Genomic DNA, 26,756 nt, shown 5'->3' on the forward strand with positions numbered 1-26,756 from the left:
GCTTATTATAAGCGTTTCTCCTTTAAAAAGATCTTTTATTTAAAAATTAAAGGATACATAATTGGGTATTTTTGTACTCATTTAAAACCAAATAAAACGGAAGTTTTTGTATAGAAAAGCAAAACCAAACAACTACAGTTTTATTACAAAGTAACGAAACTGCACAATAGCATTATTAACAAAACTTGTGACGCTTCACCATGATCGGATCATAGGCAAGTTTCAGGAAGCGAAGTTTTTACCCACCCAACTACTTTTGGAAGTCATTACTCATCAGTCATCACACTAGTTTCTTCTACCTAATTATGAAATGCTGCATTTGCGAGTTTGGCCGTAAACGAATATTTCTTGCTCTTCAATAGCGCCTCTTGAGCAAGTAATGACTTCCATTCACTGCTCAACTCTTTCCTTTCCTTGGCTTTAAGGTTCTTCAACTTCTGTAGCATCTGCTTCTGTGCGTAGTTTCCTATATGCTCAAACACTGTCGTCTCAAGTGCGTCCTGTAAAGCACACAGCTCATCATCAGCAGCACCATCTTCTTCCTCACCGTTCTCCTTCTCCACACGTTTGTCGACATTTTCAGTGGGTAATTTGTCCACACAAGAGCCGCCTTTTGCAGCGCCATTATCATTTTCAGGTTTACCGTTTGTCATTGCTCCATCTTCCTCACTCCTCTTCCCACCATTCTCATTCTCCGTATTCTTGTCAGCATTTTTGTCAAAAGAGTTACCTTCTGCTAATCCATCATCATTCTCTGGTTCACCGTTTGTCACCACCTCGTGTTCCACGAAAGCCTGAACCTTATATTACATACAAAATTACAACTCAATTTACCTTTTGAGTCATCAAGCAAGTTGAGCAACCAAACTAATTCTATAACACAACTCAGAAGATTGATAAGCAACCAAACTCAGGAGATTGATGAGGGCAACAACTATAACACCAATGAATATATTAGGAGAAGGTGAGTGAAACCCTGACTTACCTTGCTCCTGGTCCTCTTAGCTCTGTCATCAACACATCCAGGTTTAACTTTGCCCCATATTGCCATGGACAAGTCAAAAATTTCAGAATCTTGGGGGTTAGTAAAGCTAGGCTTTTTAACCGAACTATCTCGGAATTTAGACTTCAACTTTCTGATCTTATTCATGAGCTGATCCTTTGAGACTATACCATCAATGCCATCTTTGATAAACTCAAAAAATGCAGCTGAATCAGAACGGTAGTCCAGTCCTGTCTTGGTCTTGTAGTCAACAATGCCCTTTTTTCACAAAGAGTAAAGCGAAAGAATAAACAAACAAAAAAAGGAAGAAGACATAATAATAAGCCAGCTTAGCTATAAGCAGCAAGAAGATCCAACGAAGAAAAAAAAGGAAAGTAGAAACCTTTAAAATGACAAGCTCGTCATCTTTACTCCAGAGTCTCTTGGAATCAGGAGGAGCATATGAAGGAGACAGCGTAGCCTTACGCTTCTTCCTAGTCTTGGACAAGGTTGGTGTTTCATCGAAAGCAGCAGCAGCCGCAGCAGCGGTGGGGGTTGAGTCCAGATTCTCGGGGGAATTGAGGACAGGGGAGTCAGGAGGAGAGGGAGGAAGGAAGCCGTTAGAGTTTTTGACTCGGAGTTCTAAGTCACATGTATAGGTATCGCTGAAACCACCATCTCCTCCAGAACAACGACGTTTCTTGTTTAACATCGAGACCTAATTCAATGACATATATAAAGCTTTTAGCTTTCGTTAAAAGTTGAAATCTTTTTGATTGCCTCAAAATACACACAGATCAAATCCACGGATTCAAGTAAAAGAAGCGTTGAAAAACAAAAAGGAAAAAATCAAAGTCAGTACACAGATCAAACTTACGGTGTGGTAAAGGGTACTGAAATCAATCTAGGGAGAAACCCTAGCTTCGGATGGATGAATTCTCTCTAATCTCTATGGATACTTGTCCAGAATTGAGATTAAATGACAAGCTCGTCATGTTTACACCACCGTATGACTAGAGATTAGAGGATATGTGATGTGTGTGTGGTATTAGAAGCCCGTGGACCCAAAGGACCGTACGGAGCCCATTATTAGATAACCAATTTTTGTTTTGGTTATTAAAAAAATAAAATAATGGAGCTTAAAAAAAAATTGAAACCTTTTCTATTGCAATATACACTACTACTAATAAAATCATAATGGTTGTTAGGAGCTGGCTTGATTATTATAGATCCTAAAATGTAATAAATTGTGAAGTTTGTTTAGATAGACATATCCTTACCAAACTGTGAAAAAAACTGCAAAGTCCATGCCGCTTTTGCGTTTAGTTTCATTCCATGCCGTTTTATTAAAGTTCTATTTTTTTTTTTTTTTTGTGCACCAATTAAAGTTCACTTTGTCTTTTGTTTGATAGAAAGAATAATATTTGCAAAAAATTAAAAAATATTGAGGTAATCTATAAAAAAGGGAAAGATTCCTTTTTCACTCTCTTTGGGCCTTAAATAGAGAGACGGACACAATGCAAAAGAGGAGAAAGAAAACCTCACAAACAAACACACAATAAACACAAAAATTGGTCTTAAACGAGTCTCACTCAGTGGTAAATACTAATTTGCAGCAGAGCAACGATGGCAGCTACTCCTATGGAAGGCAAATGGGTTCAGGTCTCATCTCTCTTTCTTCGTTGAAATTTCTTGTCTTTTTGCTTCTCGTAGATACGAATCTGGGGGTTCATCGGATATACTATTTATGAATCTTCCGATCAAACCCCAAATTGTTCGATCTTATTGAATCGTACGATAAAAAGCGGCCTATGAAACTTTGGTTTAGAATCTGACTAAATTGCTGATGTGATTACTATATAGACTTAAAGAAGGTTCATTATCCCCTAGTCTATGCTTTCTCTAATCAATTTTGGATCATGAGTTTTGTCTTTATATTGAATGGACTACTACTATGGAGTATTCGCCGCTGCTGAGTTGTTCATATTTTGTTGATTGATCATTTTACTGATGTAAGGTTTTAATAAAAAGACAAAACGTTTTGATATTGTAATGATCATTACATTTAAGTATTTGAATCGTTTATCTTTTGTTAATCACGAGTTTTGGATTAGTGGATGATGATTTTGTCATTATCCAATTGAGTATTTGCATGCTGACTCAACTCTTTGTCTGTTTCTGATTTTGATTTCTACTCATTCTTATTCTAATAGATATGAGATTATAAGATTTTTAGTATTGCATCATTTATATTTTGACTTGTTGTTTTCTTACAATTTGACATGATACATAGATATCTTACATTTACTGGGCATCTGTCTGACTCGGTTTTCTCAGTAAATTATTGCTGTGATGATCCTTTTGATCATGAACCAATGGAACTTTTCCCCTTCCTTATTGATAATTTGGCTCTACGATTAAAACCTCATACTTTGTGCTCTCTGATCAAGTACTATTAGACGACTATTGTACAGTACTAGTGGAAGATTACTTTGTCCTTATGGAATTGACTATTCATGTGCTGACTTAACTCCTCTCACATAGTTGTATTTGTCTGTTCTTATCGATTTCAAGCTTAATATCATCCTTGTCTAGTACTTAATCTTTGTGTTGATGTTTTCTTCTTCTCTGTTTTCTGTTTGATCAGCTTAAACAGAATGGAACTGGACCTGGAGCAAGAAGCTCACATGCCATAGCACTTGTGGGAAACAAAGTGTATGCCTTTGGCGGCGAGTTCCAACCGCGTGTTCCCGTTGACAACCATCTATACGTTTTCGACCTCGAGACTGAGACATGGTCCATCCAAGAAGCTACAGGGGACGCTCCTCCTCCTAGAGTAGGCGTAGCCATGGCTGCAGTTGGACCCATCATCTATTTCTTTGGTGGCCGGGACGCCACTCATCAGGAGCTCAACGAACTCTACTGTTTCAACACGTCCACCAACCAGTGGAAACTGCTCACTGCAGGGGAAACCGGTCCACAAAACCGAAGCTACCACTCCATTACCGCGGATTCTCAGAACGTGTATGTGTTTGGAGGGTGCGGAGTTGAAGGACGTCTCAACGATCTATGGGCTTACAACGTTGTTGATCAGAAATGGATTAAGTTCCCGTCTCCGGGTGAAGCTTGTAAAGGAAGAGGCGGTCCAGGGCTTGCTGTTGTTCAAGGAAAGATCTGGGTGGTCTACGGATTTGCAGGAGAAGAAGCTGATGATGTTCACTGTTTCGACATAGCCAAAGGAGAATGGAAAGAAGTTGAGACAAAAGGCGAGAAACCGTCAGCAAGAAGTGTGTTTTCGTCTGCGGTTGTTGGAAAACAGATACTGATATCTGGAGGGGAGATCGATCCGAGTGACTTGGGGCATATGGGAGCAGGTTGTTTCACTGGTGACGCATATGGCCTTGATACGGAGACATTGGAATGGAGGAAATGGGATGATGGAGTTGGATCAGATGAGCATCCCGGGCCTAGAGGATGGTGCGCGTTTGCAGCTGGATCACGGGATGGTAAGGAAGGTCTGTTGGTTTATGGTGGGAACTCTCCAAGCAATGATAGGCTTGATGATATCTTCTTGTTCACTCCCAACACTAACTAAGTATGGTTTGGTTTTTCTTTCTGGTGAGAGAGAGGCTGTGTGAAGTTTCTGTTTTTTTCTTTTAATTTTCCTTTTGGATTGGATGAAGTGTGTGTGCATTTGTTTTATCTACGTTTTTGTAATTAAACAATCGAAATTTTCATTAAACAATAATAACGGACGAACCATCCTATAAGAAACCGTAGCAACCATAGTTTAGTGATACACACGAACTACGGAACTATCAATTGATGACACTCACTATCAATGAAAGCTTTGAATTCAATCCGTTACCCCAGTCTGTCTCAGTCAGGGGGTAGTAGATGCGTATTTAGTGATCCATAGACCATAGGTAGTCTAACCCCATCAATATTTTTCCATATCTTTTATTAGTCTCAGAATATATCTCGTTCTATGGAATACTTGACAAGATGTTGCAGTTTGGTCCGCACGCGACACACACCAACCTAAATTTATTACTCACCAAACTACCCAATGCATGCTCTTGTTTCCCACACTCACACAAACCAGAAAATTCAATTATTTACCTTTTTTTTTTGGGTATGATTATTGTGTAACTTTACTTTTTTTATTTTATTACTATTATGCATTATTTCTATTTTCTTAACTCTTCTTGAGGACAGAAAATATATGACGTGGATTCTGATATATAGCTACGATCCTTAGGTCTCTGATCGACCTTCATAGCCTCCTCTTTAACTCTCAAGTCTCTTCAATCTTATCTCACGTCTCTTCATATTCTCTTTCTCTACAAAAAAACAATTTCCTTAATTGTTGAAGCAAAACTTGATCTGCATTAAAACCCTAATCACTATATGTGATTAACTTCTTCAGCTCACCGTTTCCTATTTCTCTCTCTTTTTAAGTCTTAAGAATAATAATTTTGCTCCGTTTTGTGTTCGCAACCCGAGTCGCTCTAAACGGTATGCTTGATTCTACGTTTCTTCATCTTTTTTTTTTTGCTTTCTTTCTTTGTTATTTTTTCTTGGTTTTAACGCAAACCTTTTAGGGTTTTTCTTCAATGATTGTTGCCTAAATTTTTCAAGTTTATCTATTCGATTTAACAGAGTGTTATTAATAAGCGATGAAGAAGAAAACCATTGTGATTGACGATGTTGGTGTATCAAACTCAGTTATGGATGATGATGGATGTAGAAGGTTTATGATGAATGCAATCAGCGAGCACACTTGTGCAATGTCTGAAAGAATCGATATTCCAATAATCTGTCTTGACGAAGATGATGATGATGATGATGTTATGATTGATACGGACTACGGTGTAATCTTGGATCATATTAGAAGAGGTGACAACAGTTTCATCCCTCGCTTTGAAGTTGACAATGGAGGATCTGACACTCGTAAATTCAAAATCTCTACTTGTGATTCAAAGCTTGTGAATGAGAATCCAATGAAGAGCAGAGTTAATCAACAGAGAACGAGGAGGAAGGGTGCTGTTGGGTTTAAGACTGGAAGAGTTAATGTCCGAGAAAACATTCAACGAGACAACAGGCTTGCTGAACGGAGAAAACGGAGGATCGCAGAGTTAGAAGCTGCAAAGACTTCAGAAGCTGTTCCGTTACAAAAACCCCAAGAGGACTTTCAACAAAGAGACAACAAAGTTAGGAAAACTTCGGAGTCAAGTGCTGTTCCGTTAGTTAGAACTCAAGAAGACAGTCAAAGACACAACACAGTTTCTGAAGGGAGAAAGAGGAAAGCTGACGAGTTAAAAAGCAGAGCTGTTCCGTTGGTTAGAACTGAAGAAGCCATTCAACTAGACAACAAAGTTCCTGAACGGAGAATGGGTAAATTTTCTGAAACTAAGGCTGCAGAGACTTCAAGGGTTGTTGATGATCATGTGGAACGAGTAAAAAGAGTTACAGAGCTTAAGGATGTAGATGAGACTTCAAGGAGCAAAGGAGATTTTGTAACGAGAAGGAAGAAGAATGAGGAGGAGGGTGCAAAGGTTGTGGATAAGGATTACATGAGATATCTCACATGGCTTGTAGATTCACTTAGAGATGCGATAACTAAGCCAATGGCGAATCTTCAGAAGGATCCGTCTGATTTGGATGCTCTTAACGAATCTACAATGGTCCCTGAAACGGATCCACCACTAGTAAAAGTGAAGATTGAGCAAGATCTTGAGTCTTGGTCTGATGGTTCTGATATAATTGCGATTGATGATAACCCGTTTTTGGATGGGGATGGTACACCATTTGTGGCGTCCAAGAAAGTGGTTGATCTTGATGAAGTAAGTAAAGAGGATGACAGTGGTAGTTGTTGGTTTAGAAAGGAGCTAATGGATGTTCTTGAAAAACCATATGATGGAGGAGAGTTGAAGCAGCTCCATCGTCACGCATCAATCCATAGGAAAATGACCCGATGCAGAGAACTACGAAAGGGACGAGAAACCGATTATGAGACTGACGAATTGGGACAATCTTATCTAGAAAGTTTCCCTGATTTCGAGAAAGAATACAAACTTGTGGATGGTGTTGATAAGGAAAGAGCTTTGAAGTTGCTACGTGGGTTTTTCTTCTACTTGAAATATGTTTCACATGATGGTGTTTTCAAGCCTTGGGAGAAGAATCAATGGTGGCAACCGTAGGAGTTGATGTTAAAGCTTTTCTTATGATTAGCAGCTTGATGTAGAGTAACTTTTGGTTCTCGCTGTTGTTAAATGACTATCTGATTCAAAGTAGTTTCTTGTCACCAAAGAATCTAGTTTTCTTGAACACGCTTTCCTGAAATATGTACTAACCCAAGAGAGGGCATTGGCTTTAAACATTGTATCAAAAGCTTTTCTTGTGTTTATGTAAAAAAAAACTAGAAAACAAGATCTGAATTCAAGGAGATAACAATCAGACATTGTCAAGCTGTCAAAACTAGCATAGAACAAGATGTGGAACCAAAATCAGCATCACCTTCCTTTATATGTACATGGCTAAAATATGTTTGAGAATTACATGTTAGGGACCATGAAGCTAATGAGTCATGTTGGCTCGAAACCTATTCCCTTCTGAATCAGCATATCATATACTCTGTCTACTTTACTCGGCTCTACTTTAAAGAAGCTATAAGCATCAGACTTTTTCTTTATCTGCCCCTTCTTTATCTCGCTTGTTAAGATTTCTAGCATCTTCAAATAGTGTACAGGCAGTATTCTGGTCTCGTTGCACATCTTTTTTTCCTGCACACAGCTTCAATCTCTCAAATCATGGGAATAATATCAAGAAATCAACAAAAACACAAATAAGATGAGAAACACCAAGTTTGAAAATTATTGTTCTTACGATCTCAGAGAGCAAGTCAGCCCCAAGGAGGCCATCAACATCCCAATTGTCCAAACCACTATATATTATTGGAGGCGTGACCTTTGACAGTGAGTCAGAACCAAAGGGCTGCAAATTTCTGGGTAACCCTCTTGGACTTTTTAGTGTTTTGCCGGCTATACTGCCTGGTGCACCGTGGTTTAGTCGCAGCAGCAAACTTTCTTCAGCTTCCTTCTTTCTCTTCTCTTCTATAAATCTCTTTGCTTCTGAAGCTGTCTTGCAACCGGCAGTTCTAGCTTCCTACAACAGAACCAAAAGCTCAACTTAATGTCCCCACCTAATTGACTTGGTAATTAGTTCTCAAGTTTGGTAATATTATAAGCATCAAACCTGAAGATCCTGGATTCTTCTGAGAATTTGGTGCTCCTCAATGACTTCCTTAATCAGTTCCTTGTGCTCTTCTTTGGAGTGGAACCGCGCAAAGACTTTACAGCTTTTATATATTTTTTTCTCCTCTGCTGAAAGGCCCATCTCATATTGATCAGGGTGCAACAAGTTTCTTTCCAGAACGAATTCCTTCCTCCGCTTCCTCTCATCAAGCCTGCCAACAAAGCCAAGGCACAATCTTGGCTGTAGCATTGTCTTACGACAAAAATTCGGATTAACAATGTATGTTCCTGTAACAAGTGTACCTTTTCGAGTAAATATGAAGAACCTGCAACTTCTGTTCACGCTCAGCATCCGTGTCAGAATCCTTAAATTCCATGTCAACGAGCAGTTGCTCAGCATCGTTGTCATGTTCGATCTCAAATTCTTCCCTCTTTAGATTGTAGCCATATAACTCTGTTACTAATGGAACTTTCTCTCCAGGAAGTCGCAGTTTCTTCTCCCCCACACTCCTATCAGATTGTTGTTTTGCAGCTGAGACACAAGGGCCAATAACTACTTTTAGTTTCTACATTTCTGTTTTAAGTACATTTAGTATTTGTTCCCTTCAACTATCACTTTGCATACAACTTGTTCCAATATGTACATACCTTCCAACTTAGTCATGTCCTTAGCCTGTGGTACATTGACTTTCTTCTTGACTGTCCAATAAAAGCATTACTTTACATTTGGAACCAAGGACAAGATAATATATGAGGTCCAATTACGAAAGACGGATGATTGCTTCTTAACCAGAAATCAAAGAGCAAAAAACAACTAGAATTTTATATAGATAAAAGCATTTCATGAGAAGTGTCACATACCTCCAGCTAAGGCAGTCAAAGGTTGATCTATTGCATCTTCCTTCCCTGAAGCTTTGTGTCTGCCCATTGAAACAGAAAAGGATTTAAAAAAAGAGCATTCAACATTGTCTACGTAGATAAATCATTGTTACAAACACAAGTATATACTTGATTTCAGCTAACATAGGTAACTCTTCTTTCGGAGATAGCCTCGCAAGTGCAGGTATTTCTGTGAAAAAACAGAAAATGAGCTCAGTTTCCTCCTTAGGTCAATATAATAGTTCAAAATCAGAAAGGCAACCTCCACTAATATATTCAAAGCTGACCTGCTTTTACATCATGCTCTTTACTCATAGCAAGAAGCTCCTCTTTGCTCTTTCCAATTGTATGGGACAAGTCCTACACAGTGAGGAGTTTTGAGTAAATAAAAAAGCTAGGGTCAACTATCTAATCATTAGTTTTCATCAGTGTTTACCGGAAGTGGAAAGAGCGGTGATTGCATGTATGCTGAATTGAAGTGATCCCTACACTCTATCTTAGTCTTACTGCCAACATGGTCCGCAACTTCTTTCCAATTCCCAAGCCCGTATGTCGCAATGGCCTAATACCATAGATATACATCCAAATAGTCAGCTAAAAACCTCTATCCAAACAAAGGAGCGTAAAATTACAAACAGAATGGGATTAGAAACAGTTTAACAATTACCTCAAGAAGGAGTATCTCTTCATCGGCATTCCAATCAGAAGTAACAAGCGAAAAAGATAAATTGTCCTGCCACAGAAAAGGGTAGATACATCACAAACAGAAAAACAACCACAGAACAATTTCTTTGTTTATAACACAATACCTATCCAATTACTACTATTCATCTGACAGAGCGTTCGGTTGAAATTCAAAAGTAGTGCTCGAAGTTGGAAACTAACCATAACCCGATAAGGATGACTGTTCTTGTGGCGATTAAGTTCAACGCCGACAGAAAAGCATTCGACACAAAGGTCAAAGTCCATACAAACAGCACATTTGAAACGAACCAAACCAGACAGATCTTTATCGCAATAGTTACAACAGTAAAGGCCAGCTTTCCTCTCATTCCCAGCTTCACCTCCTACATCATTTGTATTGGTAAATGTAAAGCACTTATTGAAACATCCAAAAATGTGACAACTTTTGGAAAAAGGCAGCTTTGATAATACATCAATGCATATCTCATTGCTCAGTACATGGAAACATACCGGTGGAAACTGAAGCTCCTGCATAATCGGAACCCGTGGATATCTTCTTCCTTTTCGATTTTCTGAAACATCATAAATCCACCAAATTTAGGATCAAGACAAGAGACTGAAGCAGTATCAAAACCAAGAACCCACAAGTACCAAATCAACTCCGTTTCGGAGAATCAAACACAGCTAACTGGAATACCAGAGATTGAAATTGAGAAGAGAAACCCCTAGAAGACTTCGAGCTAAAACGGATAAAGAATGGAACTTTATTACGAACCCGGGATTCAAGTCTGCATCAGCAGGACGAGACGCTAGTTTCGAACGACCCATCGGCACCACCAAGCTTCGCACTTCTTCCCGGCAGATTGAAGAAACCCAGAAGAGAGCTAAAACGCTGTGGAAGAAAATGATAAGTCGGTAAAAGACTAAATTACCCTTACCAAGTGTCAATAATTATGTTCACGCCATCATTAAACCCTACGGCAGTTGTCAGTTTCCTTGTAGCGTCTCTTAACCTAACCAATCCAAAGTTGCCGCTACACTCGCCGGAGAATTTTCTGGGTGCTCTGTCTTCTATTGAATTCTCAGGAAGGTAAAGAAGATTAATGGGTTTTGATTGTGCTGTTTAAAGATGTGTACTTTTTTATTTGAGCTGTTTCTTAAACCCTAGCATCAATCCGTGAACCTCGAAGTTTATAATTCCGGTAGATATCTACTTCAGCATTTGATCTAATTGGTTTCTGAAGCTGATGTTGTGTTGATCTCTATGTAGTAATCAATGGTGGGGCTTTCTATTGGGGAGCAACACTTTGTTAAAGGTGGGATTGCTCAAGATCTTCGAACTGATGGTCGCAAAAGATTGACTTACCGACCTATCTATGTTGAAACTGGTGTAATTCCGCAGGTAACTGTATATCTCAGAGAGCTCCTCTGCTTCTCAATTTTGCTTCCTAGTTGTTTAAACAGATATGCTTCTTTCTCTTGTTTTTGTTGGCTCTAGGCTAATGGTTCAGCGAGAGTTAAGATAGGTGGAACCGATGTGATTGCTAGTGTAAAGGTGCGTACTTTCTTTGTTCCCTACTGTCATTGTTGCAGGGGAAGTGTTACTGTTCTATTGTAAATGTCACCCAGTAATATTGTGCAATTGCAGGCTGAAATTGGGAGGCCAAGTTCGCTCCAACCCGATAAAGGAAAGGTTGCAGTTTTCATTGATTGCAGTCCAACAGCAGAACCGACATTTGGGGTGAGCTTTTTTCTATGATACTGCCTGGTTTTGGTTCTATCAAGCACTTGTCACATCTGTTCTCTTGGTGTTTCTCTTACTATTTGAACTGAGATTTTGTATATCAGAGCTTTTCTTTGGATTTCCCAAACTCAATGCTGCTAAGGTCTCTACGAGGCTAATTCTTTGTGACCTTATTGTTGCTTAGGGGAGAGGAGGTGAGGAGTTGTCTTCTGAGCTTGCTTTGGCTCTTCAAAGATGTCTTCTGGGTGGGAAAAGTGGAGCAGGTATGCAATCATGTTCGTTTTATCTGTGGTGCATTGTTACGCTTTCAGTTTGTAATGTTTATGGCACTTCATTTTTGGTAACAGGAGCTGGAATAAATTTATCTTCGCTTTTAATAAAAGAAGGAAAAGTTTGCTGGGACCTTTATATCGATGGCCTTGTCATTAGTTCAGATGGGAATCTATTGGATGCCCTGGGTGCTGCTATTAAGGTAATTCTTGTGATATGTGTTTGGTTTTCTCTCTTAACCCTTAGTCCCAGGTTTAATTGCAAATGGTAATGAGTAAATAATACACATCAATCAGGATTAAGAGAAAGGAAAGGCCTCAGAATGTAGGAAAAAAGAATGGGAGCAGGTCTTTCATTAAAATATCGTAGATTAGTTCAATCTATTTGGATTAAGTGGTTTTGTAGCTTTATGATATGTTGCAAATTGATAGTTTAATAAACCCAAAAGCCATCTTTCCTCAAGGCTGAATGCATGCTTTAATGCACTTGTTGACTAATGCTCCTGCAGGCTGCTTTAACCAATACGGCCATCCCAAAAGTCAATGTTTCAGCTGAAGTAGCAGATGATGAGCAACCAGAGATTGACATAAGCGACGAAGAGTATCTACAATTTGACACTTCCAGTGTTCCGGTCATAGTCACGTTAACAAAAGTAAATCACATCTCAGATCTCTTGATTCACATAGACATCTCCTTAGGTTAAATTTCACTAGTCTTGTGCCATCCATGTAAAAAATGCATATCCATGGTTTTCCCAGGTGGGAATGCATTACATAGTTGATGCAACAGCAGAAGAGGAGTCTCAGATGAGCTCAGCTGTATCAATATCTGTGAACCGGGTAGGCCATATATGTGGGTTAACCAAACGAGGCGGGTGTGGCTTAGACCCGAGCGTCATCCTTGACATGATCTCTGTGGCCAAGCATGTGACGGAGACTCTAATGAGCAAACTTGATTCAGAGATTTCAGCTGCAGAGACCTGCGAAGACGAATCTTGACTTTGGGTTTCATATTGAACATGTTTGCAAGGGATTAAATCATATTTGTATCTGTGGAAAATCTATATGAAGTCAGAACAGATTAGCTAATCAAAGTCCTTTTTCCTCTGTTTAGTGTCCCATGCTTTGTCTTGTGTGTTAGAAAAGGTGTTATATCTTTTTGCCATAGTAGTAAACATTATCACGTTCGTTAAAAGAAGGGAGTTCCTACTTACTACTTGTGAATGCATTGTGTTTCTTGGATCTCTCTATTTAAAGTGAAAAGACAAAACAAGTTACAAAAGGATTTGTGATATTTTGGGAGGAGAAAAGAGAGATGAGATGAGGTCAGCAGAAGATTGAATGGACTTGGAAAGAAGAGAAGATTGGTGGTCCATGATTGAGCTCAAAGGTCAAATGTGTGTGTGAGCAGTGTTGGTCACGTGTATCTCAACTTTGGGTTTTGTAATATGACTTGGAAACAGTCAACTGTTTTTATGCAAAACTCCCAATTTAACGATTTGTTTCCCGTCTTCATATCTTCGTTTCACTCACTCTTTGGTTACACTTACAGCTGACAAAGTCAATTTGGTAAGTCGTTTATCATAACAAAAAGAAAAGGAGCAAAAAATATGTAGAAGAGAGATTCCAAATATAAAACGAATGAAAGTGTATCTTTTTATTTTTCAACTAGTTAAGCTTATTTACATTTGCAATTTTTGCCTTTAAATCGTTATTCTAGTCTAGTCACAATTAAAATGGATTTCTAACAATAGTACTAAATAGTAGTTTGAAGAAGATGATGATTTGTTTCTCTTTATTGTTAGTGTCCACTAGCTCAAATTTTGTTTCATTATTGGAAAAAAAAAAAGAGTCAAAAGCTATATTATCTTATTATATAAAGTTTGATGTCAAAGTTACTCATTAACAAGATCGTGACAAATGTCAATTGTATCATTTAGATGATGACATATGTCAATTCTAAATTTATTAAAAATTTTGTTTTTTAAATGTAAAAATTTAACACCTACCATAAAATCTTATATAAAAAGTAAAACCTAATTTTATTTAAAATCTTTAAAAAAAACCCGTTGTAAATTTCCAAATGTAAAACAAAAGTTTTGTTTTTAATAGGTTAAAAAATATTAAAAGGCAATTATACGAAAATTATAAAATTTAAACAACTTTAAAATTTAGAAAAGATCATTATAAGAAAACTCTATATATATATATCATAAAATTCAAAATTACAATATTTTTTACTTATTTTAATTTTAAGTTGCTAATTTTACAAGAAAAAGGATTACTTTTTATATAAGATAAACAAATGATTGTAAAAATTATACAATTAATTAATGTTTCTAAAAAATGTAAATACTCACTTTTACATAAAGAAAAAGATTGTTGAAGTAAAATAAAAAATAATAAAAAAAATTGTCTCATATTTTTTTCACCAATCAAATAATTTATTCAAAATACTGCAATTATAATATATAAGATACGAGTATGTAAGGTTAACGTGTGTATTTTTGTAACTATAAAAATGTTAAAGTGAAGAGATATATAATAGGTTATTTAATATGTTCATAAAGACAATTTGTTGGTAATAGTAAAGACTAAAAAATATATTTTAAGAGTAAAATATATTTCTGTGTACCAATACACTTTAAGTGGTAATGTAGATAGTAGATTTGTAAATAGATATACATTATTATATTATATCAATAAAAAAGAAAGAATTATTTTTAATAACTAAAAGTTTATCTCTTTACTTTTATACATTGTTTTTACTTACGAAAATTAAATATATATTCTTTGTTAAATTTAATTTTATTTTAATAACTTTGAACTCATCTACAACTATTTTCTTTAACTATAAGTGTATCTATTTACTTTTTTTTCAACCAAAAAATAAGTTAAAAGGAAGTTCTTCGGTTAGTTGTCTAAGCCGGAGGGAAGGGGTTTACAAAAGAAACTTCAGAGATAAGAGAGCGTGAAGCACATGTAAGACAATCCGCCTTCATATTTGACGCATGCGGGATCCAAGAGATGGAGAATAGTGGGAAGGACTCCAGCGAGCAGGTTGGAGAAAGACGGTCAATTTTCAGGGGACTGCACCATAGTGAATAACTCAGCACAATCAGTCTCGAAATGTTGACATGGGATCCCTACAACACGTATCCGTTTCATGGCCCACAACAACGCTTCTAACTCATGAATGCAGGGGAGGGGATTCGTCTTAGACACTTGTCCCCCAACAGCAAGGTTTGCTCCTCACCAACACAACACCACCAGCCCAATCCTGAATGCATATTGGTTGCTTTTCAAGAACCATCAATCTAACAACAAGGTGAAGAAACCTAAACATTTGAAGACAAAGATGGAGCTGACATGACAGCCGTAAAAAAGAGCACCTCTTCCCAGTCTAACTTATTGCCCAAAGCTGAGCAATTATATCATTCTCTTCGATCTCTAAACCTTGAAAAACTTTTTTATTTATGGCCTTCCAGATTGCCTATAAAATTCATGGTAATTGAAGAAGTTGATCAGGGTTACCCTATTGAGAGGCATCCCTCCAGAAAACAAAATTCAAATTCGAGTACACCGACTCATATGGAAAACTCTCTGACGAGACCGAAGTCGGAGATAAATCCTAAACTTCACACGAGCAAGGACATTCAAAGAAAACATGATTAATAGTCTCAACTGTAGAGTCACACTTTTTACACGAAATATCGCATTGAACACCTCAATATATCTATTTAGTTTTATAGATAATTTTTACTTACTAAAAATATTTACTTTATATTTTTATTAATTTTTTTTTACCCGCAGGTCGGAATGTCCTAATCTAGTTATATATGAGAGTTTGGTAAACTTAGAAAGAGATTAAACTTTTATATCTTGTGGGTAAATAATACGTACGTGTAAAAAGGAAGATATATATTTCCAAAAAAAAAGGAAAAATAGAAAAAGATTATATACTAAAAATGGTCGTGGTACGGAAGAGACGGTGGCGCGTGGAGGCGGGAGAGGAGCGTGTGTAAATTAGAAAAAAGAGAGTAAAAGAGCCAAAAGAGAAAAAGAGAAAAAAAAAAGCACACTTTCACTTCGTGGACCCATTTGTCCCTCTCATCCTCTCCTTCTCTCCTTCTCTCTTGCTCTCCTTCGAACCCTAGACAAACAAAAATCACGCATTTTGCACTGTAAGTTCGCTGAATCCCGTTCTTCTCTCTCTCTCTCTCTCTCCGTTGGTTTCCCGAGAAAATCAAAAGTTGGGTTTTTTTTTTTTGTTTTCTGTCACTCAGATCAAAGAGAGCTTAAATTTCGGATCTCTCTCTCTCTCACACACAGCTGTCGCTTCGGTAGGTCTTTTCCCCCCTTTTCATTTCCTTCTTCATCAATCAGAATTGAGAAATGATTTCGATTTTTTTCTCGAATTGATTCCCACTCTGTGTAAACAACAACTACCAAAACAAAAAAAAAAATGCTTTATGGTGAATTGTATTGGGACTTTTGTGCAGAGCAAACTAGGATGAGCAGAGATCATCCTCCTGAGCCTCTTGATTTCTTCATCTGGACTGTTGAGGTCTTTTATCTCTCTCTCTCTCTCTCTATCCACTCCCCCCCTCTTATTTGTTTGAATGATCAGTTCATTTCGGCATGTTTCTTTGATTGAGCCACCACTTCAATTAGACCTGTTCTTGCAGATTCCTTGTTATTCATTCAGCCTATTTTTGATCTGAATTCAACACAATTTTTATCCTTTTACTACTGAATTCAATCCAATTTGATCTGATTCTCAGGTATGTTTGCCTATGTTTTTGTTTGTTGGAGATCCAATTACTGGGGACTTCTTCATTCATCAATACTTTTGTTTTTTTCTGTTTTATTGCTCTTGTTTGTATTCTGGTGGTTATTCCAAGAACAAATCTCACATTAATCGTGTAATTCCACCTTTGATTGCTACTATTACATCCCTGCAATTACTGTGTTACCTCTAGCTATCGACCAAACTCAAGTCCCACTTAGTGGTCATTTACTTCACAACGTCTTTTTTTTTTGTCCCCCTAGTCCATTGGAGATCTGTGTTTGCTAATGATGTAAATTATACTCAGTAAGTAGTTTTACCTCAAGGGTGAATGCTGGATGGAGATTAGCTGATGATTACCTGATATGAATAATAGTTTTTTTTAAGTTGCTCTGCAATAGATAAATAGAGTTAGTCCACTCATATAGAGAAGCTGGAGGGAGGTTAGGTGTTGCTGATTGGTTTTGTTCGGTCAGATGCTATTATGGATTATATATATCCTGCTCATTTGTAAAGCGGAGTTCTTTTTCTTCAGGATGTCGGGTCTTGGCTCGAGGAGATTAACCTTGGGAGCTACCGCCAGATTTTCAAAGAAAATGGTGTCAATGGAGAATATCTAGAAAGCATGTCTGTGTTTACAACCGAACAGATCCTTCACTTCATAAGGAGGCATCACATGAAGTGGGGAGACTTCATCACCCTCTGTAAAGAACTCAGAAGGATTAAAGGTTCTCTTTCTCTCTCCCTCTCTTCCTCCTCTCAGCTTTACTCGCTGCATGAACTTTACTAAGGAAATAACTGTGTTTTTATTTTTATTTGACAGTGGCTTGCTTGAAAGGTGAGCAAAGAGTCCGACGGCCGTGGTGGGCACCGTCTTGTCTCTCGGTAGTCTTTGTTAAGGCAGCTAAACGCAACCGACAGTCTCGTGTTGTATCTCTAAAGCTTGAATCTTGACATTAAACTTTGGCTGTTTTATGTACGTACTTGTCTCTCTTCTCTTCTCCTCTTATTTTTCTTTTTTTTCTTTGGTTTGGGTTTGTTTGTGGCACATGCACTAGGAAGAAACAAACTCAAGCCAAAAAAAGCTGTTTGGCTTGGTAAAATCTTGCAAGGGAAAACAAAATTATGCGTTTTTGTATTTTGGTGTATACAAAGCTTTGCTCTCAGATACTTAACTGTGGCTTATGCAATATTTATGTGACAGAGTCAGATAATAGTGCGAGTAATCCGAAAGTAGTAATTTAATTATATGTAATGTGGAAAACCCAAGCGATAACGAGAGTAGATTAAGAAACAAAACTTATGACATTTTGGACATGTCCCAACAAATTAACATGTTGCAATGATTTTGGACACTAAAGTGTATATAGGTACAAACTTATTCAGTAGACATCGGTGGTTAACATTTTCAGAAATAGCATCAACATTAATATTGTTCTTGGAAACGGAACGAAATAGTATTCAAATTTCAAACATTCTCTTGGTCCAGATTTTCCGAGAAATGAGATGGAGACGTTGGCATTTTGCTCATTACATGTTCCCCTTTGGATATTAGCACTTTTAGTATCCTTTAGGACGAATGAAGAACAGATGGTATGTTTTTATACAAGCAGTCTACTGTATATGCATAATATCGTGCATAAATGGCAATATGCATATGTTTAAAAGTGTTCCTTTTCCGTTTCCGCTAATTGAATCGCAGATGGGCGATACGTCGATACCCTTACTAAAACGAAAGAGATGTTCAAACAACTAACTACTTCATACTTGTTATCACTTCAACTTTGATTGAAGTTTTGTTGGTAATGTCCAATCAAACCGTTGATCTATGTCACTGCAGCTGGACTAATGACATTTTTGGTCGGATTTCTTGTACTAACACATTTCGTGATGCGATTTAATAGTGCTGTGATTTTGGTACATGTCTTTGTTGGTTTGTCATTTGGATGCTGGTGTCTTTTCTTTCTAGCTATTTTCCAAAACAGACACTTTTGTTTACCTCCAATTCACTTAAAACGGTTCGGCTAAATTGAATAGCTCTGAAATCAATCCGGTCAACTACTGAATTACGGTTGAACCGGAATCAATCCGGTCAACTACTGAATTACGGTTGAACCGGAATCGCTCGCAGGGACGGAGAGGATTTAGAGAGTGACGGGTAATTAATTACCGAAAATGCCCTTCAAGTCCAGAAGCTTCGCCCTTTGGCCTAAAAACCCTACTAAAACCCAATTAATCTCGCAACTCATCATCAATCTCGCAACTCATCATCAATCTCAGTGCCTTGCTACCAAAATCGAAGTCGTCCCAATCCCTTTCTTCTCCTCCGAATCTCCAAGTTTGCGACTATGATTAGGCTCTCTAAGCGTTCCGTGTCTACCCTTCTACGAGCCGGTGACCGAAGCTTCCGTGTTGCCGCCGCAGCTTCCTCCATCTCCCGCTCTTCCCCATCTGCCACGGTATTCACTTCTGTTCCCCTCATTTCTTCGACGCTTTTGGGATTTTTACTTTTTGAGTATTGGGTCTCGATCGATTTAGTTGCTAATTGGCTTTCGTATGATCGGATGATAAATGTAAATGTACCCAAAAGCCTGAGAGATGTCACACTCAAAAATAGAAATCATCTCTAAATTACACTGTGTGATTGGATTACTTACTGTTCCCCTCCTTTTTCTTGTTTTAGGGCGTCAAGAGAAGTGGCACTGAATCGAGATGGTACTCATCATCCTTAACCAATGGTACTCAATCTACTAGGTCCTTGGCTCATTTGAACATGAAAACCAATTGGTTTATGGGACACCGGAATGAAACCAGTGCAGCAGCTTCAGATTCTTCCACTCAGGCTCCTCCACCGGCTGTGAAATTCGAGTATCAAGCTGAAGTACGTCTGATCTTTGTGTCTTCTCGATTTCTTGTTTTGTGATCATAATTGTGTGTGTCACTCATGTTTGGATAAACTGCAGGTTAGTCGCCTCATGGACCTTATTGTTAACAGCTTATACAGCAATAAGGAGGTGTTTCTTCGCGAGCTTATTAGGTAACCTTTATTTATTTATCCTTTTGCGTTTTGTATGGTCATTTGTGTTGTGGACACATAGTTGGTTTGTTGGTAATCTGTATTATTCTTTGATTTGTTGTGCAACAGCAATGCTAGCGATGCACTGGATAAGCTGCGTTACTTGAGCGTAACTGACTCCGAGATTGCAAAAGATACTCCCAATCTTGATATACGCATCTATGCAGATAAGGAGAATGGAATCATAACTCTCACGTAGGTCTTATTGTTTTCTGCTTTGAATGTGTAAATTTTGTTTTGAGCAACTGCGAATAGATAACTAATATGCTTTCTTTTTTCACTTTGTCAGTGATTCTGGTATTGGTATGACACGGCAAGAACTAGTTGACTGTCTTGGGACAATTGCACAAAGTGGAACTGCCAAATTCATGAAGGCTTTGAAGGTCTTACTTATTTCTCTTATACTCTTATTTCCCAAAACATATTCATGGAACCACTGGATCAACTAAGCATTGTTGTAATGATTTCAGGATAGCAAGGATGCGGGTGGTGACAACAATTTGATTGGTCAATTTGGTGTGGGGTTCTATTCAGCATTTTTGGTTGCAGATCGGGTAAGTTCTTATGTTGTCACGTCTGTAGGTTACTTTTATTGATATACTCACCTTCCCACCAACTCAATTGTGTAATACATATATACATATATATTTTGAAGGTAATTGTGTCAACCAAGAGCCCTAAGTCGGATAAGCAATATGTATGGGAAGGAGAAGCAAATTCAAGCAGTTTTACCATTCAGGAAGATACAGATCCACAATCTCTCATTCCTAGAGGAACTCGTATTACTTTACATCTTAAGGTTTGTTTTGCTTTGACACTTACTTTGTAGCTTAATCCCGAGTATTTGTTCCCTCATGAGACCTGACATCCTAAATTTTCTCTACTTTTTTTACAATACAGCAAGATGCCAAAAACTTTGCAGATCCTGAGCGGATTCAGAAGCTCGTGAAAAACTATTCTCAGTTTGTTTCTTTCCCTATTTACACCTGGCAGGAAAAAGGAATCACAAAAGAGGTATGCTCATCAGGATTGGCAGATATCTGAAACTAAAATATTTGTTCTTTTCTTTCAGATACAACTAATATAGTTATCTTATTACCTGGCTTTGTCTATTTGGTTCTCTCTTTTGCAGGTTGAGGTTGAAGATGATCCAAATGAGTTAAAAAAAGATGACCAAGATGACCAAACTGAGGTATACGTGTTTCTTTTTGCTTGTTCTGAGAATTATCTTGATCAGCAGCAGGATAATATCTTAATATGCATCAGAGAATAGCTAGATGTATAAAAATAGTAGGCTTATAGTTGGTGACTATTTTTCTTGTAACAGAAAAAGAAGAAGACCAAGAAGGTTGTTGAGAGATACTGGGATTGGGAGCTTACGAATGAGACACAACCAATTTGGGTAAGGACTGCTCGAATTATTTTTGCGTGCACTCTAAATCAGCAAATAGAATCGATTTAACAGTATATTTCATTTATTGCAGCTGCGAAACCCTAAGGAGGTGACAACACAAGAATACAATGAGTTTTACAGAAAAGCTTTCAATGAGTATTTGGACCCATTGGCATCTTCCCATTTCACAACAGAGGTACTTATGAGGGAAACATCTGTTGAGTTGGAGAATTCCATTAAACAACCGAATATTTATGCTTTGTAACACGATCCACAAAAATAATATAATGTTCTTAAATTCTTATATTGGCAATCCTCTTATTCTAGGGCGAGGTCGAGTTTAGGTCTATCCTTTACGTGCCACCTGTCTCACCAACGGGGAAGGATGATATAGTCAATCAAAAGACAAAGAACATAAGGCTCTACGTCAAACGAGTTTTCATCTCAGATGACTTTGATGGGGAGCTGGTGAGAAAAGTTTCTTTTCGTGTGGTGCAAATTTCTTTTCAGAAACCTGTGGTTTTCATTTTATATTAATAACAACTTTTGCGGTGTTTGTGGACAGTTTCCTCGGTACTTGAGCTTTGTTAAAGGTGTTGTGGACTCGCATGATCTCCCACTTAATGTGTCCCGTGAAATTCTTCAAGAAAGTCGCATTGTAAGTGCTAATATCCAATTCTTATGCAAAGCTTTTCTCAGATATGTTCTGTTTTTGTATAAGTGCAGTGTTATCTTACGCTTACGGTTTTGTATTGCGTCTCCAAGGTGCGGATAATGAAGAAACGCCTCGTGAGGAAAGCTTTTGATATGATTTTGGGCATATCCTTAAGTGAAAACAGAGAAGTATGCTTGAGTACTCTTGTTCCCCTTTGCTTACCGTTTGTTTTATTTACCCTTTTAAAAATCACTGCTATGTTCTGGTGATGATTTTCCTGACAATATTTTTACTTTTGCAGGACTACGAGAATTTTTGGGATAATTTTGGCAAACACTTAAAACTGGGGTGCATAGAGGACCGTGAAAACCACAAGCGCATAGCTCCGCTGCTTCGATTTTTCTCCTCCCAGAGTGAGAATGACATGATCAGCTTGGATGAGTATGTTGAGAACATGAAACCTGAACAGAAAGCTATATATTACATTGCTTCCGACAGCATTACAAGTGCGAAGAATGCACCTTTTCTCGAGAAGATCCTTGAGAAGGGACTTGAGGTATGTGTTCTTCTGAATGGGGACACGTTTTGTTCTTTGTTGCAAATATTCCTATTAGCTCAGAGGTGATTGACATGCTTTTCTTTGTCTTGTGAACGTAGGTACTATTTTTGGTGGAACCTATTGACGAAGTTGCCATACAGAGCTTAAAAGCTTACAAGGACAAAGATTTTGTAGATATCAGCAAGGAAGACTTGGATCTAGGCAAGTGTTTGATGCAGTTCCCTTGATTTAACAGGTCCGGTAATCTCACTTCATTGTATAATAACAAATTATGGCTATGATCTTGTGCTGACAGGAGACAAGAACGAGGAGAAAGAGGCGGCCGAGAAAAAGGAGTTTGGGCAGACTTGTGATTGGATAAAGAAACGATTGGGTGATAAGGTTGCCAATGTTCAAATATCCAACCGTCTTAGTTCTTCCCCTTGTGTTCTGGTATCTGGTAAATTTGGATGGTCAGCCAATATGGAGAGGTAGGATCTAAACCACTTTCCGAAGTAAGGACTTGCTTTCTCCCTTATTTTCTCCTGGTTAAATAACACAGAATACTTTATCTCGACAGGCTAATGAAGGCACAATCAGCTGGTGACACAACAAGCCTCGAGTTCATGAAAGGGAGAAGAGTTTTTGAGATCAATCCCGACCACTCGATTATCAAGAACATAAATGTGAAGTCACCCTTCATAATCACTAGCTATCATTATAAATCTAATAGCCGCCTTTTAGTGTTGACTTGGTTTTATGTTTCACTGCGCAGGCTGCTTACAAGAGTAACCCAAATGATGAAGATGCAATGAAAGCCATAGATCTTATGTATGATGCAGCACTAGTTTCTAGTGGGTTCACGGTGAGTATTTACACTAAATCTTTCTTTTTGTTAGTCTCTAGAAATGAAATGGGTAAAGATTGGTAGTTGTGGTTTCTCAATATGTACTACAGCCGGAGAATCCAGCAGAGCTCGGTGGGAAGATATATGAGATGATGGGTATAGCACTTTCCGGGAAATGGTCAAGCCCTGAGGTGCAGCCACAGCAACAGGAGATGGCACATTCTCACAATGAAGATACTTTCGAAGCTGAAGTGGTTGAACCAGTTGAAGTGGATGGGAAGAAATGAACAGAAGCCTAACGTTTATGTCCCCCGCAATGATTCTCATCATAATTCTTCTTTTTATTAGAACTAGCAGCAGAAGTAGAATCCTAAAAAGTCTAAATTGAGCAAACAAAAGGCAATATGAGCCAATGATAATCTCTGTTCGTTGTTTTAAGAGATTGAGAATGTTTAGTATACGTTGATCCTGGTCGGTATAATTTAATAACCGTTAACCTCCTCAGTTGGGAGTGTGTTTTTAGAAAAAATATCTTTTTCGATTTCTGTCTAAAACAATTGGGACATTTGGTAATCGTAATTTAAATATAGGGGGGCGTTGTTTGCGATGAATTGAATTGGTTAAGACTTTGTTTGGACACAAACCGTTGAACACGTTTCTAAAGTCAACACAAGTGGAAGGTTACCGGTTGGCCAGGTTAACCGTTAGACATAAAAGAACTGCCAGCTGTATGTTTTTTTTTTGTTTTTTTGATAGAAAGAAAAAAAACGTTTTACCTTTCCCTTTGGGTTTCTCACGGTGTCTTAGTTCGTCCTCTGCGTCTCATAACGTCTCCCAGTCGTCTCTCCGGTGAGTCCTTATGTTTCCGGTCCACTTTCCGGCGGTCTTTCGCCATTCATCTTCTTTCTGTTTGGTGCTTTCTTTTTTGTTTGTCTGAGGAGTATATTTGGATGTTTTGGTTGTTGAAAGTTCGAGGCTGGTCCTAATATTTAGGTGATAGAGTGAGTCGATAACTTTCGAGATCGAGTTGGATGCGTAGTTTTTGAGGGTTTATTTAGTGATGACCGTGTTATTTTGTGCTGGGTACTTGCAAGATTCTCTGTGTGTTTGACTTTTCTAGCGTTCAATCTACGAACCAAATAAATTCGAGCAACTTTGTTTGGTTTAGCGCATGCTGCTTGGCGTTACTCTCTCCTGTGTTTTGTGTTTTTTTTTTTGAGCTTTCAAAAGTGATTGATCTCAGCTCAATTTGAACCTAGGATGTAGTTTTTTTTTTGGGTCTGTCGGTGGATATCTAGGGATTTGGCAAAATGATTAGGGCTTTCCTGAATTAGAACTCATAACTTCATTTGATAAGAATACAATAAAAGGCACTTGAGTTTTATTGTGAGAGCTGTTTGTTAGTTAACCGCAATTGCATACTGAATTGTTTCAGGCTTGAAATATATGAGTAGGCATGCCATATTTAATCGTTTTAAGATCATAAATGCATCATCTTAGATTGTCTGGTTCCACATTTACCTGTTCTTTCTTCTTGTAGTGTTCTGTAATGTGTAGTTTAATTGTAGTTTTGTCTTGTTCTCAGTATCTTGCCATGAATCTAACATCGACGTGATTTCAGTGTTTGCAGCACTAAATTGATGGGCACATCATCTGGATCCAATCTTCCACACCAAATGCTACCACCACGTCAACAACTACAAACTTCTCTCTCACTTGTGTCTTCGGATCCCCACTTGTCACGATCTAATTCCGCCGTTGTGCGTGAATCCCCAGCTGAAAGTGCTAGCTCTCAAGAGACTTGGCCAACCTCTAAATCTATTATGGGAAACAAGACAGAGAGCGGTAAGTCAGTCCCTGACTCTCATGACCAACTTGTGATCCGCCATGTTTCCATTGCCGATAAGGTATCACTACGGGACATAGCTAGAGAGAGAGTGGAGGCAGTCGCTGAGAGAATGCACCGGTTACCAGAAGAGTATCTTGAGGAGTTAAAGAACGGCCTCAAGGCTATCCTTGAGGGTAATGGTTCTCAGCCTATAGATGAGTTTATGTTTCTGCAGAAGTTTGTTCAGACGAGATCTGATTTAACTTCAAAGACACTTGTCAGGGCTCACCGAGTGCAGCTTGAAATCCTTGTGGTTATTAACACTGGAATCCAAGCATTCTTGCATCCAAACTTCAATCTCTCTCAAACATATCTCATCGAGATCTTTGTGTACAAGAGATGCAGAAACATAGCCTGCCAGAACGAACTCCCGGCTGATGGTTGTCCCTGCGAGATTTGCGCTAATAGGAAAGGCTTCTGCAACCTGTGCATGTGTGTAATCTGTAACAAGTTTGACTTTTCGGTTAACACATGCCGCTGGATTGGCTGCGACGTGTGTTCTCATTGGACTCATACGGATTGTGCAATTAGGGATGGAGAGATTTCCATGGGAGTTTCTGCCAAGAGTGTATCTGGGATGGGAGAAATGCTGTTCAAGTGTCGAGCGTGCAACCATACTTCTGAATTACTGGGATGGGTTAAAGATGTGTTTCAGCACTGTGCACCTAACTGGGATAGGGAGTCTTTGATGAAGGAACTTGACTTCGTGAGGAGGATTTTCCGTGGAAGCGAAGATACAAGAGGCCGGAAGTTATTCTGGAAGTGTGAGGAACTTATTGACAAGATTAAAAGTGGACTGGCTGAAGCAGCAACAGCTGCCAAGTTGATACTGGTGTTTTTCCAAGGTAAACCAGCCTCGCTACTGTTGAATATATAATTATAATAAAGGGTTACTCATTTTAGTCTTGACCGTTTTTTGTGTGTGAAGAAATTGAATTGGACTCTCCAAAGAGCCTTGAAAGCGGAGAAGGTGGGGGGACTATAGCACCTCAAGATGCATGCAACAGAATTGCTGAAGTAGTAAAGGAAACACTGAGGAAAATGGAAATAGTGGGTGAGGAAAAGATGAGGATGTACAAGAAAGCGCGAATGGGGCTTGAGGAATGCGAGAGAGAGGTGGAAGAGAAAGCAAAGCAAGTGGCGGAACTGAAGATGGAGAGGCAGAAGAAGAAACAACAGATAGAAGAGGTGGAGAGGATAGTGAGGCTGAAGCAAGCAGAGGCAGAGATGTTTCAGTTAAAGGCTAACGAGGCGAAAGTGGAAGCAGAGAGATTAGAGAGGATTGTAAAAGCGAAAAAGGAGAAAACGGAAGAGGAATACGCGAGTAACTACCTGAAACTGAGGCTGAGCGAGGCAGAGGCAGAGAAAGAGTATCTGTTTGAAAAGATAAAAGAGCAGGAAAATGGCGGTGAGGCGTCACAAGCAGTGATGTACTCAAATATCAGAGAAATGCTTCATGGATACAATGCATCGTCGTCGCCAAGGGTAGATCCAAGATCAAACCAACGAAATCCTTTCAGGTCCAATCCTTCGTAAAATGTTTGTATTTGTCCCTCTTTGTTTGTATCCAAAAATCTTCGAATCAATTAAGGTTGGATTTGTGTGTGAAGAAAGCATTGTGGTCACTGTATTCAACATTTTCACAGGATTGTTGCTGTGTTGGCCAGTGTTGGGTCCAAAAAATCTCATGCAGTCGCTTTTTCACTCAAGTGTTGTTGCCAAAATCTCATTACTTAAAACTCAGATTTAGAAAATT

The 26,756-nt window shown here is 38.4% G+C and overlaps 8 protein-coding genes across 11 annotated transcripts; 6 read left to right on the top strand and 2 right to left on the bottom strand.

The window, feature by feature from the left end:
* Positions 1-21: 21 nt before the first annotated feature.
* On the bottom strand, positions 22-2,296 carry LOC104764498 (GLABROUS1 enhancer-binding protein). 2 transcript variants are annotated; one of them, XM_010488039.3, is made up of 4 exons: positions 1,860-2,296; positions 1,386-1,700; positions 986-1,261; positions 22-794 (listed from the first exon to the last, which is right to left on the bottom strand). In XM_010488039.3, exons 2-4 carry the CDS (start codon positions 1,692-1,694, stop codon positions 300-302), a joined length of 1,080 nt encoding a protein of 359 aa, XP_010486341.2. In that variant the 5' UTR covers positions 1,695-1,700; positions 1,860-2,296; the 3' UTR covers positions 22-299. The 2 variants fall into 2 exon arrangements, with proteins under 2 accessions (XP_010486341.2, XP_010486340.2); XM_010488038.3 differs by having other exon boundaries at positions 22-800; positions 1,860-2,216.
* LOC104764499 (thiohydroximate-O-sulfate sulfur/sulfate-lyase (nitrile-forming) NSP5) lies at positions 2,196-4,756 on the top strand. The gene is made up of 2 exons (XM_010488040.3): positions 2,196-2,644; positions 3,630-4,756. Exons 1-2 carry the CDS (start codon positions 2,609-2,611, stop codon positions 4,575-4,577), a joined length of 984 nt encoding a protein of 327 aa, XP_010486342.1. The 5' UTR covers positions 2,196-2,608; the 3' UTR covers positions 4,578-4,756.
* A 442-nt stretch (positions 4,757-5,198) lies between these two features.
* LOC104764500 (uncharacterized) lies at positions 5,199-7,312 on the top strand. Its single transcript, XM_010488041.3, has 2 exons — positions 5,199-5,500; positions 5,645-7,312. Exon 2 carries the CDS (start codon positions 5,662-5,664, stop codon positions 7,183-7,185), a length of 1,524 nt encoding a protein of 507 aa, XP_010486343.2. The 5' UTR covers positions 5,199-5,500; positions 5,645-5,661; the 3' UTR covers positions 7,186-7,312.
* A 52-nt stretch (positions 7,313-7,364) lies between these two features.
* Positions 7,365-10,798, bottom strand: LOC104764501 (transcriptional adapter ADA2a). 2 transcript variants are annotated; one of them, XM_010488042.2, is made up of 13 exons: positions 10,577-10,798; positions 10,312-10,373; positions 10,003-10,184; positions 9,785-9,850; positions 9,554-9,679; positions 9,405-9,477; positions 9,247-9,307; positions 9,100-9,158; positions 8,887-8,937; positions 8,542-8,770; positions 8,240-8,450; positions 7,871-8,149; positions 7,365-7,767 (listed from the first exon to the last, which is right to left on the bottom strand). In XM_010488042.2, the coding sequence occupies exons 1-13, from the start codon at positions 10,627-10,629 to the stop codon at positions 7,570-7,572; spliced, it is 1,650 nt and encodes a 549-aa protein (XP_010486344.2). In that variant the 5' UTR covers positions 10,630-10,798; the 3' UTR covers positions 7,365-7,569. The 2 variants fall into 2 exon arrangements, with proteins under 2 accessions (XP_010486344.2, XP_087358255.1); XM_087502129.1 differs by lacking the exons at positions 9,247-9,307; positions 9,405-9,477; positions 9,554-9,679; ... (2 more) ...; positions 10,312-10,373; positions 10,577-10,798 and having other exon boundaries at positions 8,887-8,956.
* LOC104764502 (uncharacterized) lies at positions 10,776-13,056 on the top strand. Its single transcript, XM_010488043.3, has 8 exons — positions 10,776-10,891; positions 11,072-11,203; positions 11,300-11,356; positions 11,450-11,542; positions 11,730-11,808; positions 11,893-12,017; positions 12,324-12,467; positions 12,574-13,056. The coding sequence occupies exons 2-8, from the start codon at positions 11,078-11,080 to the stop codon at positions 12,811-12,813; spliced, it is 864 nt and encodes a 287-aa protein (XP_010486345.2). The 5' UTR covers positions 10,776-10,891; positions 11,072-11,077; the 3' UTR covers positions 12,814-13,056.
* Positions 13,057-15,871: 2,815 nt separating this feature from the next.
* LOC104764503 (uncharacterized) lies at positions 15,872-17,769 on the top strand. 2 transcript variants are annotated; one of them, XM_010488044.3, is made up of 5 exons: positions 15,872-15,998; positions 16,101-16,157; positions 16,317-16,381; positions 17,139-17,331; positions 17,427-17,769. In XM_010488044.3, exons 3-5 carry the CDS (start codon positions 16,328-16,330, stop codon positions 17,555-17,557), a joined length of 378 nt encoding a protein of 125 aa, XP_010486346.1. In that variant the 5' UTR covers positions 15,872-15,998; positions 16,101-16,157; positions 16,317-16,327; the 3' UTR covers positions 17,558-17,769. The 2 variants fall into 2 exon arrangements, with proteins under 2 accessions (XP_010486346.1, XP_019096258.1); XM_019240713.2 differs by lacking the exons at positions 15,872-15,998; positions 16,101-16,157 and having other exon boundaries at positions 16,265-16,381.
* A 1,009-nt stretch (positions 17,770-18,778) lies between these two features.
* LOC104764505 (heat shock protein 90-6, mitochondrial) lies at positions 18,779-23,489 on the top strand. The gene is made up of 20 exons (XM_010488045.3): positions 18,779-19,062; positions 19,287-19,484; positions 19,567-19,640; positions 19,749-19,874; positions 19,969-20,062; positions 20,150-20,233; positions 20,335-20,478; positions 20,580-20,693; positions 20,812-20,871; positions 21,007-21,081; positions 21,164-21,268; positions 21,400-21,540; positions 21,638-21,730; positions 21,838-21,915; positions 22,029-22,283; positions 22,385-22,487; positions 22,582-22,756; positions 22,846-22,951; positions 23,041-23,130; positions 23,223-23,489. The coding sequence occupies exons 1-20, from the start codon at positions 18,952-18,954 to the stop codon at positions 23,397-23,399; spliced, it is 2,403 nt and encodes an 800-aa protein (XP_010486347.2). The 5' UTR covers positions 18,779-18,951; the 3' UTR covers positions 23,400-23,489.
* Positions 23,490-23,805: 316 nt separating this feature from the next.
* Positions 23,806-26,709, top strand: LOC104764506 (protein OBERON 1). The gene is made up of 3 exons (XM_010488046.3): positions 23,806-23,961; positions 24,734-25,845; positions 25,929-26,709. The coding sequence occupies exons 1-3, from the start codon at positions 23,843-23,845 to the stop codon at positions 26,534-26,536; spliced, it is 1,839 nt and encodes a 612-aa protein (XP_010486348.2). The 5' UTR covers positions 23,806-23,842; the 3' UTR covers positions 26,537-26,709.
* Positions 26,710-26,756: the final 47 nt, after the last annotated feature.

This window comes from Camelina sativa, chromosome 19, assembly GCF_030686135.1.
Source record: "Camelina sativa cultivar CO46 ecotype springtype chromosome 19, ASM3068613v1".
Taxonomy (NCBI): Eukaryota; Viridiplantae; Streptophyta; class Magnoliopsida; order Brassicales; family Brassicaceae; genus Camelina; species Camelina sativa.